Consider the following 10,896-nt stretch of genomic DNA (forward strand, 5'->3'; position numbering starts at 1 on the left):
CGTTTTCGGTGCTTGGTTGAAGACCATTGCTTGCATCCTACTTCCACTTCCCGCAGCCGTGAGAACGGCTCAGTGAGAGCACATACTTCTTGATGGGTTGTTGGTCATGATGCGGTGATGGACACGCGAGTGGCTGATGTAGTGTACACGGACTGCTCTTCAGTTTCTCGCGCGTCAGTTCCGGCTTGCACAACACCTATAAAGGACTCTTCACCGGTCCCTGGGTTCTGAAGAGCTAGATGCCACGACATCAGCTGTGAGTGTGCTCAAATTTCGAATTCCGACTATCTTTCGAGATATTAAGCCGACAAGAGAGCGATCATTATAGATACACTGATCGCTATCAATGATAGTCGCACAGAGCTGACCGCGGTCGCAGTGCTTTCAGCCTGTACCACGACGATGGAGTCTTGTGCAACTGGCTTCAAGCAGCTTAAATGGAGCTCAGGCGTCTTGAACTTCGTGGTCGAGGTTGATGAGTAGAAGACCGACATAACTGGAGTGACCCCCCAGGCGAATGAGTTTACTGGAGCGGAGAAAGGTACAGTGGTGGTTCTTTGCGAGTCGACGAATTGGACCTTATACCCGTCATGGGATGTTGGATTGCATGTGGGATCAACCATGACCGGGGCAGCTAGTGACGATCCAGTGATGTCTAGAGTGGCATTCATGTTAGCTGAGCGAGGACCCCGGAAAGAAGATAAGGAAACGTCTCACCTTGTACTGAAATCGCTCCCCAAAATCCATTGTCGGTCAGGCTGCAACTAGATGGTGCGTTGTCGCGAAGTTGGACGGCTAGCTTTGAGCAGATGAAACTCGCATCGTCAGAAGCCAATATATCCGAGAGTGTTTCGTTCGCTTGCGACATCAAATCAGCAGCACATGAGTTGCCTAGGAGAACTTGACAAGTGCCAGCTTCAGATGGGGCGTACTCGTGACGATTGACCACATCTTTGAACACCAAGGCACAGCCTTTGACGCCCTCGACTCTGGCGAGATCAAGTGAAGCGGGCGTTCCCAGGTAGAGATTTCTTTCCAGATTATCGACTGACGAGTTTGTGGGCGAAACGTTGCTGGAGAAGGCTACTGTCCATGTGAGAGGATCGAGACTGATGGCACTGGTGATGTTGGCGGTCCCAATTGCTTCTGCCGTAACATTTGCGATAGGGCACGATGAAGTTGTACCATCGACCTGTGGACAACCGACAGCATCACAGCCTAGAAGCTGTGCTCTGATGACAGAGTTGAAGGCCAAGATGCTGCATATAGCTGTATGAAAGAGAGTATATCGGGTAGCCATCTGCGCCGTTACGAGCAGGTCGCGGCCTTCGTGTAGAGAACGTGCCAACCTTTGAAGTAGAGCTGAATGGGTGGTCCAGCCATTTTACCTGCCTGCTTAACCTGTCCGCCGGTCTTCATCCAACCCCGGGGAATGTTCTCCACTCAACCACATCTAGACTCTCAATATAGCTCTCCACAATGCCCTTACCTCAATGTAACTCCTCCTCTATTCTAGCCGCTTGCTCTGGAACTCGAGTCGGCCGTTGTCAGGCCACTCCGAAGGACACGCAATAGTGCTCTCGCCAATTGGGACCGGACACACCGTACCGGTGAGGGTATATGACTACATTAGCGTACACCTGACAGCCCAGGCATCGCCGGTTGAAACACAGAATACTATATTTGGGACAGAGAAGCGGGACAGAACGGGCGAATCGCATTGGCAGAGGGCGGCCGATGTGGGCGGGTGGAATCCACCAGCAGATCATGGGCGCTTAACCAACGGTTCGTATGGGAAAAGACGCCCAACGTCTGAAGGTGGCCAAAGCCGAGATCCACTGACGCTGTTTGCCGAGACAAGGCTGGGATGCATGTGAAGAATAGAATCGTTCTAGATGCGGCTTCCGAGCGTCCGACGCTCCATCATGGGGAGAGACATACGCAGTTATGGACCTTGGTAGAAATGAACATATTTCCCTCTCCGCCGCTACATCTTAGTCACCAGAAGTATCAATCTACGCAAATCTATCCAACGCCTTGCTTACCTCATTGCCGATGATTCATCGTAACACCGCCATCTTAGGTAAAGCTGTGTCCAGGTTGAGCAAGGTGATTTTCAGCCCACACATCCGGATTGAGGTGAGGGGGGTTTCTGGAAGTTCGCACATACAGGTGCGGAACGTCCTTGTCAGCAATAACACCATCGCGGCTTTCTACATGGCTTTGCGCTTACTCGACACACTCGCTGTACTACAGCCCATGCTGATGGCTCACATCCGTGGTCCTCCTAACCATCCTCTCTGTGTATGCATGTGCAACCCTGAATATACCCTTGGACAGAATCATTATAATCAGATCCTTATCATTTCAAGGCAGACGCGAGATACGAGAATAAGAGGAATGTAGCTTCGGCGCGCTATCTGAGCTGTGCGATTCCATGTTATCCGAATGGCGATATTACCACTGGAAATGTGGACAAGCAAAGGCGTTGAGGAGACGGATGATAAAGGAGGAAGGGGGTCTTGCTGCAAAAGCCTGGACGAGGGCACCTCCCCCCACTACCAAAGCCGTAGGAAGGTGAGAGTATTCAACATTGCAAAGGTTGTGTTACTGTCAACCAGCGTCCATGGGTGGAATCATCAGCAATAGTTCTTTCATGTACGCCGCTGCGACTGCCGCTGCATATGATTGCCAGATCTTGTTTTTATGCGAATCAGCATAGTCGGAGATTCCACGTATAACGAGACATGGGATACTCTCCATCAGCCCCGCTGCCTCCATCTCAACCACGCATATCATGCTTGAGTCCCTCTTTAGCTGATTTCGCATGACGCTGTCCTTGATCAATGCGTTCGCTGACCCAATCGTGCCGTAATGAACTTGTGGTTTAGGATTTTCCCGTGGGTTCTGAGGAACGAGTTGCGCCTTGTCACATGTGTCACAAGTCTGGCCACCTTGATGGTTGTAGGTCTCGTTGAAGAGCAGGTCTAGACTAGGATCAGGCCGTTGCCACTTCTGTCATATTGGGATATTTGAACAGGATTTTAGAGAGGTGCTCGTTGATCTCATTACCAACCAACATTTGTCGAGCTCTTAACCTTTCGACATGGGCGCTGAGTATGGGAGGCGGCTTGCGCAGGTGCCCTGTTCTCTCAAAAGCGCCAGAACTCACGTATTTGCCCATGTCGTACTGTATGACACCGCCAAATGAGCGTTCTGGTTTGCTCACGACCACATCGCCAAGTCTGACATCAGCGTCTCCAGGGATACCACCGCCAATCCCCACAAGAAGTGCGAATTCAAGCCTCGGAAAGTCGTTTTTCATTTGTGTGCCCACAATCGCGGCATGGTTGTTACCGATTTCGGGCATGACGGTGATCACGACGTTGTGCTGACCAACGGAGCCCAGTGAATATGCATTCTGCCCTCGATTGATGGTAGGTAAATCATGATGAGATTGATCTAGCATGGCCTCCACTGAGACCAGTTCGATGGACATTGGGCAAACAATACCGATGGTGTACTGTGCGTGGGATAGTCGCGGCTTCGCGCTCGGAAGGCGAGGGGATGTCACTGTGATGTGAGGTGACCGTTCAGCCACGTAGTTTATGCTCGTGCCGGTATGTACGGCGACATCGCTTTCTCTGTTAGCGACGGGAGGTGTGGTAGGAACGGGGTCCAGAGGACTCGGGCATTGCGGATCCACCATCACTTGAGTGATCTCTCTCTCGATAGTCATCTTGTTTGTGTCGCGGTGCGGTGCGCATCGCGAAGGGTCTGCCCCAAAAGCGATCAAGATGTCATAGATGTCAGACCGGGACGTTTCGCTTGCTACCTCGAGGGGGCAGCCGAGCTTTCCGCCGGACGCATTAGGGTCGGCACCACGGTCGAGCAACAAGTGTACAATGGCGGCGTGTTTTGCGCTGCACGCAGTTTGAAGAGCAGTAGAACCTCCAGCCCCTCGCTCGTGAACACTGGCGCCATTGTCAAGCAGCAGTGTTGCAATTTCCAGGCTCCCGATGAAAACAGCGGTATGTAACGCATTCCCATACTGGCCACCTCGAGTACTCACGTTCGCGCCGTGTTTAATCAGAATTTCTGCGACCTTGCATCTTCCTCGCGAGGTCGCTGCAATGAGCGATGTTCCATGAGAAGGACTTGACTCGTCCACTTTAGCTCCGCCTCCAAGGAGAAGCTTCACCACTTTGGAATGGCCTTCGGCCGAGGATAGCTGAAGAGCAGTCACTCCTCGGGGCCCTTTTGCATTTGGTGAGGCGTGATGATCCAGTAAGATCGAAACAATCTTGCCGTGTCCAAGAGCTGCAGAGGCATGTAGTGCATTGCCGTCAGCGCCAGGCTGGGCTTTTGGGTCAGCGCCATTTGCCAGGCATTTTTTCACTCCTCTGGCATCAGCTAACCTACAAGCTTGTATGAGGACGGAATTGAGAGCTTGCTGATGGGCGACGTTTCCTTTGTACTCCTGTCTGATGTCAACCTTGACACCTTGGAACCGGCGATAGAGCGAAGCAACAAGGCTGAATTTGTCCAAAATAGTCCCAGTGGAGCGAGACCGTCTGTGAAAAGGTTCAGGAACCAACAATTTGTCAGAAATGGGTTGTGTGACAGCTGTGGTACGTTCGCGACGGATTTGGCGAACTAGATCATAGATGACATTGTCGACATTGATTCTCGATTTGGCAGAAGCTTCATGGAATGTACAGCCAAGTTCCTCTGCCAGCTGGCGTCCTTCATTCATAGAAACTTGTCTTTCCGAGTGCGCTAAATCACATTTGTGGCCCACCATGACGATAGGAAACCGGTCGCGATCCTTGACTCGAAGAATCTGAGAGTGGAAAACCCGTACTCCGTTCGTGAGAGCGCCAGTCTCTTCGTTCAAATAGCCTTCTAACGACGGCCTCGATGTGATACTGTACATCAATATGAGGCCTTCACATTCTCGCATCCATTGCTCCCGCATTGAAGCATATTCTTCTTGTCCCGCTGTATCCAGGATCTCGAGCTGAGCCGGTCGCTCATCGATGATCACCACCCTGCGATAGGAATCTTCGATTGTAGGGTCGTATTCATCCACGTAGTGGTCCAGTACCGCCTACAATCACTGATTAGCGGTCGAGTCTACTCGCAATGCGATAGTCGGAAACTCTTGAATACCTGGATGACAAAACAGGATTTTCCTACACCACCGCCTCCCGCAACTACTATTCTGTAGATTCCATTGTCGTGCCCTCGCACCGGCGCATCTTGACGTGATTTGCTGGTCTTTCTCATGGCTCATGTCTTCTTTCTTCCTCTCGCAATCGGCTCTATGGTCGACAACGAGAGGTTGGGCGAGGCAAGGACTCTCTCACATGGTGGAAGTGCACTTTGGACCTACATGATCTCAACACTGGGCGCAGCAGGTTCTCCGGAAGCACAAGGGACTGCGTCCGGACATGAAACGCTGTCGCGCTCACAACGCCACGGCTGAAAAGTGCCCCTATTAGTGGAGCTAGGCGAGAAAGGGACGCTTATCACCCTGCCTATGTGAAGAACTGTGTCAAACACTGTGATAGTAGAAAGTTACGGTTCTTACATCAAATGACACCCATCAGGAGGCAGCTCCCGTGTAAATGACACGTCTTTACTCCAACACATATTACGACTTGCCCTTCCTTGACGGCAAAGGCAACGTAAAAGCGGCGAGCAACCTTCATAAAGCTTGGCAGAAATAATTTCTGGAGCGGGCTGAAATTTGGTGCAAGCCAAAGTCACCACCAGACAAACTCTTACTCGAAAATACTTTCACGGGTCTCCTCGACCATGCCCAACTAATTCGCCATTCCCATTGCTTCTCCGAGAGCGCTGTCTGATATGGAGAGCTTGGTGGAGAATGACGATGGCCAACTCACCATCAAGAACCTGCAGCCACCCACCAAACGAACCCCAACCAGCACTTTGTCGAAAGAGCAGAAGGAAGAGCAGAAGCATGTTGCCGAGGCCCGTAAAAAATACGGACGTGGTCTTCCTGTGCGTGTCAACGAGGTCAAAGACAAGAAGCTGCGTGCAAATTTGAAACGCATCGAGAACAAATATCGGACTGCAGTCTTGCATGCGAAAGATGCCGAAATTCTGTACGAGAACGAGGAAGGCTTCTTACAACCGGAGAGCGAACTTGAGAAGACGTACAAAGTCAGGCAGAATGATATTTTGGAGGCTGTTGGATCGCAGCAAGCAAATAAATCCATCAACTTCAGACTAGATCTAGGTCCCTACGTGTCCGACTACACCAGGAATGGCCGAAGCCTCTTGCTTGCCGGAAGAAAGGGCCATGTTGCTACATGTGAGTGGCGCGATGGGAAACCTGGCTGCGAGCTCCACCTCAATGAGACGATAAGAGACGCGAAATGGCTACACAATGACCAGTACTTTGCAGTGGCGCAAAAGAAGCATACCTATATCTACGACCAGGCAGGAGTCGAGATCCACTGCCTCAGGAAATATGTTGAGACAACGCACCTGGAGTTTCTGCCCTACCACTTCCTGCTCGCGGGCATTGAGACCAGTGGATTCTTGCGGTATACGGATACCTCGACAGGACAGATCGTGTCGGAATACTCCACCAGAAAAGGCGCGCCAACCTCTCTCGCCCAGAACCCGTATAATGCAATTCTACATGTCGGTCATCAAAATGGTACGGTCTCCCTCTGGTCGCCGAATTCGACCACGCCGCTGGTCAAGATCCAGTCGAACGCTGGCCCAGTCCGATCGGTGGCAATTGATCGTTCTGGAAACTATATGCTTTGCGGTGGACAAGACCTCCGACTAAAGCTTTGGGACATCCGAGCAATGAAAGAGATACATTCTTACACCACGCGGCAGCCTACATCTTCGATCGACATCTCCGACCGAGGTCTTGCTGCCATTGGAAGTGGAACCGGTGTCACACTTTGGAAAGATCTCTTGACAACTTCCACTGGGCCCGACCCTGCGAAGGTCCAGTCCCCGTACTTACACTGGGGCGATGCTGGCTGCCGTGTGGAGCGGGTTCAATTCTGTCCTTTCGACGATATACTGGGCATCTCCCATGTCCAAGGGTTCAGTAGCATCATCATTCCCGGCGCCGGGGAACCCAATTACGATGCTCTCGAAATCAACCCATACGAGACGAAGAAACAACGACAGGAAGCTGAAGTGAAGTCACTCCTTACCAAGCTGCAACCGGAGACCATTGCTCTGGACCCGAACTTCATTGGAACGCTGGACATCCGCAGTGCAGAACAGCGGGCGAGGGAGAAGGACCTGGACGCTCCTGCTGTTGACCCCCTGGCCAAATTGAGGGAGAAGGAGCGGAATCGAGCCCGAGGCAAGAATAGTGCGTTAAGACGGCACTTGAGGAAGAAAGGTGGGAAGAATATCATTGACGAGAAGAGTATGCACCTGGAGGAGATGAAAAAGGAGCGTTCGGAAAGGGAAAGACAGAAGCTGAAGAGGGACAAGGTCGAGTTTGGGCCTGCACTGGAGAGATTTGCCAGGAGAGCAGTGTAGGAAGGATAGATGCTCTTGGTAGTGACGATAGCGTTGTGAAGCATTCTCATGCCATTCTATTACAGAACCCGATATCCATTCTCGAGTAGATTCTTCCTTCTATTTGAGATTTTGTCACCTTGGTATAGTCATTCTTCTAAAGCTGTCGGTGAAGCCGCCAAACCCTGGTCAATCGTGCGGGACATGTGTATACCGATTGACGACCGGCTGCTCACCACTTCCCTTTGCACCGCCTTTCGACCACCTCCTCCTGGACTCGATGTAGCCATCGGTACTCTTCCAGGCGGAGATGATCATGTCCACGGTCTGTTGGACACCGACACCGTGCTTGATGACTGCTCTAACCACGGGCCCTCCTTCACGAATTTTGTTTGCCTCCCTCTCCATCAAGTCAACATCGGCGCCCACCGCATCCGCCAAATCGCATTTATTGATGACTAGTAGATCACTCCCGGTGATGCCTGGACCACCTTTTCTGGGCACTTTGTCACCGCCGGCGACATCAATGACATAGATGATGAAGTCCGCCAGCTCCCGACTATAATTAGCAGCCAGGTTGTCTCCTCCGCTTTCAATCAGCAGCAAATCCGTCTGGAATTTCGCATGTAACCCCTGCAGAGCAAGCAGATTCGCGCTGATATCCTCCCGCACAGCGGCATGCGGACATCCACCAGTCTCGATGGCTACGATCCGCTCTGGGGCCAGGGCGCCGTGTTTGGTGAGAAACTCGGCGTCTTCTCGCGTGAAGATGTCATTCGTCACGGCCGCGATGTTGTACTCCTTCCGAAGTGCGAGGCACAGCTCCAGCATCAGCGCCGTCTTCCCTGAGCCGACGGGCCCGCCGATCCCGATGGTGAACGCGCGGTCGGCGAAGTCTCGCCCCTGCACGATAGGCATCTCGCGGTGCAGGTAGGAGCCGGGCCCGTCGAGGACCTCATGCGTGTGGCCATGTCCGTTGGTGGGATCGTGGGAATGCGAGTGCGCGGCTCCATCGTCGTGGGAGTGTGTCGCCATGCTGAGACTTGTGAGGAGGATAAGGACACAAGGATACCCTTTTAGGGGGTTACGGGAGCAGTATGGCTTTATCTCTCTTTCTCAGTCCTTCTCACGCTGCTCTGCTCAACTCGAGGACTCGGAGCAGCGGGCGGACGAATGGGGCGTGGGTGTGTTAGCTGGACAAGATTCCTGTTGGAGGAAGGGTGATCAGTGACTATCGCTGGAGCAGGTACTAAGCATGAAGCCTTGAATTTTGGACCTCTAATGCTAGCTTGGAGTCGTGAGAGTTCTGATTGTGGTGGCACAAAATTGCCCAAATTGAACGGTCGCAGTGTCTTTAGGACGAATGTTATATAGAATGAGGGGCAGGACCAAACAAATAATTCAAAGCCTCACTCCCCTGCATAAATACCCCGCATCGTGCTTAACGTTACAGGGAGTACGGAGTACTATTTTAGATAGGCGCCCTCGACCCTCTTAGCCACTAACTTTCGGTAGTTACTTAGGTGCCTTCGGTGCCTAAGGCGCCTGAGCACCAAGGGTCTCGGGTAACCAGAATCCATGGGCAGTGCTGTTCTCCAGCCCGGAGGCGCCCACCTTTTGCATATGGATACAGATGGTGACGCAAAGGTGGTTTAGCCATCGTGTATGTTGCCTCCATCTACACCGAGCGCCGAATTTTTCAATCACAACATATTGAAGACCAACCATGTCGATCATTCATATTGTTCTTTTCAAGCTAAAGTCTTCGCTGAGCGATGAGGAGAAGAAAGCTGTATAGCGCCGCCACCACTCTCCTAGGAGTGGGCGCCACTGCTGACCTGTGGGAAACAGTTCTGCGATGACATGCTCGCGTTAAAGGGCACATGTATCCACCCGACATCCCAGGAACCCTATATTATTGCTGCGTCTGGAGGAGTCGATAATAGCCCAGAAGGCGCTCAGGTATGAAGAAACAAATATCGAACTCATCGATCCATCATGGCTTCGTGTTGACTGGCAAAAATGTACTAAAGGGCGGCTTCACGCATGGTTTCGTGGTCGAGTTTGCATCGCCGCAAGATCGTGACTACTACGTCTCGAGCGACCCGGTGCACCAGGCCTTTGTCAAAAGGAATAGTCCGCAATTTGACGATGTTAGAGTCGTTGATTACCAGAAAGGCGTTTACTAGGACGTCCTAACTCAAGTCCAGATGCTAGTTGCTGTGCCATGGATCTTGAACATATATATCTCTTTGGTGTATTAATGCATGTTCTACACAATTGTTGGCCATCGTCCGCGCTGAGCGCCGCACTGCGGACTGCCAAACCACTGTATCCTGTCCGTGCTCTACGAGACGCTGAAAGACTCGCCGCATCCGCACTGTTCGGTAATATTCGGGTTCTTGAAAACAAATCTAGCACTCAATTTGTCTTCCATCCAATCCATTTCACTCCCGATGATGCTGAACAGTGCTTTGCTGTCTATCAACACCTTCACGCCTTCTTGCTCCACCACTTCATCGAAAGCACCGGGCTTCTCAACGAATTCCAAATGATAGGCGAGTCCTGAACAACCTCTGTTTTTCACTCCTACCCGGATCATTTTCGGATTGGGCTGATCCAAAAGCTCGCGGAGATGGACCAGAGCGTCCGGGCTGATAGACATTGTTGCCTTGCGAGGTCTTAGCTTGCTCCTCCGTGGTTTAGTCGGCTTTGCTTCTGCCTCCTTCGCCGTCGACGCCGCTGGACTGGCCGCTTCAACCGGCTTGGACTTCTGCGCCTCGAACTCAGGCACACCGATGCTAGCTGTTTCTTGTGAATCGCGTGGCTTCTGGCTCGATTGCGCAGGCCTAGCATTACTGGACAGCGAAGGAGGGCCGGCGATGGAGGTGTCGGGAATGTTGGTGTTGCGAGGTGGAAGCGCGAAATCAGCCGGTAAGCTGTGAGGTTGGTAGGAGGGTGTAGTATATAGCTCTCTTTTGGAGGACTGTAAGCTCCCTCTGCTCGACGAAAAGGTTCTGAAGACGTGAGGATGAGGACATGACAGCGTAGTTGAGGCGATTGCCAGCGCTCTGAAGAAGGTGGCGGATGACGTCGTTACGGGGAGGAGGTACGTGGGCGACATTATGCTGGTGAGTTGTGATGTTATATCATGAGACTGGTATGTGAGAATGACCAACGGTGTATAGTATTCGTGGTGTGCAGGAGGTAGTGGCTTTGGTCGTAGATCCGTGACGCAGGATTGTGGTTGACAATGTGTAGAAGGGTTTGCCGACGGTTTGAATTGGAATCTAGGTTGAGGTCAATTCTTTGTCAGCCAAACACGGCACCGGCATTCCTGCCAAAAGTGATTCCTCCAATTGGAACGAGGGT

General features: G+C 52.0%; 6 protein-coding genes across 6 annotated transcripts; 2 read left to right on the forward strand and 4 right to left on the reverse strand.

Moving 5' to 3' along the window:
- Positions 1–299: 299 nt before the first annotated feature.
- A1O9_08976 (uncharacterized protein) lies at positions 300–1,300 on the reverse strand (the record flags this gene model as incomplete). The annotated part of the gene is made up of 2 exons (XM_013402458.1): positions 300–655; positions 718–1,300. The coding sequence occupies 2 exons, from the start codon at positions 1,298–1,300 to the stop codon at positions 300–302; spliced, it is 939 nt and encodes a 312-aa protein (XP_013257912.1).
- Positions 1,301–2,613: 1,313 nt separating this feature from the next.
- On the reverse strand, positions 2,614–5,289 carry A1O9_08977 (uncharacterized protein; the record flags this gene model as incomplete). The annotated part of the gene is made up of 3 exons (XM_013402459.1): positions 2,614–2,925; positions 3,014–5,110; positions 5,173–5,289. The coding sequence occupies 3 exons, from the start codon at positions 5,287–5,289 to the stop codon at positions 2,614–2,616; spliced, it is 2,526 nt and encodes an 841-aa protein (XP_013257913.1).
- A 582-nt stretch (positions 5,290–5,871) lies between these two features.
- Positions 5,872–7,545, forward strand: A1O9_08978 (uncharacterized protein; the record flags this gene model as incomplete). The annotated part of the gene is made up of 1 exon (XM_013402460.1): positions 5,872–7,545. The coding sequence occupies one exon, from the start codon at positions 5,872–5,874 to the stop codon at positions 7,543–7,545; it is 1,674 nt and encodes a 557-aa protein (XP_013257914.1).
- Positions 7,546–7,713: 168 nt separating this feature from the next.
- On the reverse strand, positions 7,714–8,559 carry A1O9_08979 (urease accessory protein; the record flags this gene model as incomplete). The annotated part of the gene is made up of 1 exon (XM_013402461.1): positions 7,714–8,559. The coding sequence occupies one exon, from the start codon at positions 8,557–8,559 to the stop codon at positions 7,714–7,716; it is 846 nt and encodes a 281-aa protein (XP_013257915.1).
- Positions 8,560–9,250: 691 nt separating this feature from the next.
- A1O9_08980 (uncharacterized protein) lies at positions 9,251–9,713 on the forward strand (the record flags this gene model as incomplete). Its single annotated transcript, XM_013402462.1, has 3 exons — positions 9,251–9,316; positions 9,376–9,486; positions 9,558–9,713. The coding sequence occupies 3 exons, from the start codon at positions 9,251–9,253 to the stop codon at positions 9,711–9,713; spliced, it is 333 nt and encodes a 110-aa protein (XP_013257916.1).
- Positions 9,714–9,871: 158 nt separating this feature from the next.
- On the reverse strand, positions 9,872–10,648 carry A1O9_08981 (uncharacterized protein; the record flags this gene model as incomplete). Its single annotated transcript, XM_013402463.1, has 1 exon — positions 9,872–10,648. One exon carries the CDS (start codon positions 10,646–10,648, stop codon positions 9,872–9,874), a length of 777 nt encoding a protein of 258 aa, XP_013257917.1.
- Positions 10,649–10,896: the final 248 nt, after the last annotated feature.

This window comes from Exophiala aquamarina, assembly GCF_000709125.1.
Source record: "Exophiala aquamarina CBS 119918 chromosome Unknown aczIA-supercont1.8, whole genome shotgun sequence".
NCBI lineage: Eukaryota > Fungi > Ascomycota > Eurotiomycetes > Chaetothyriales > Herpotrichiellaceae > Exophiala > Exophiala aquamarina.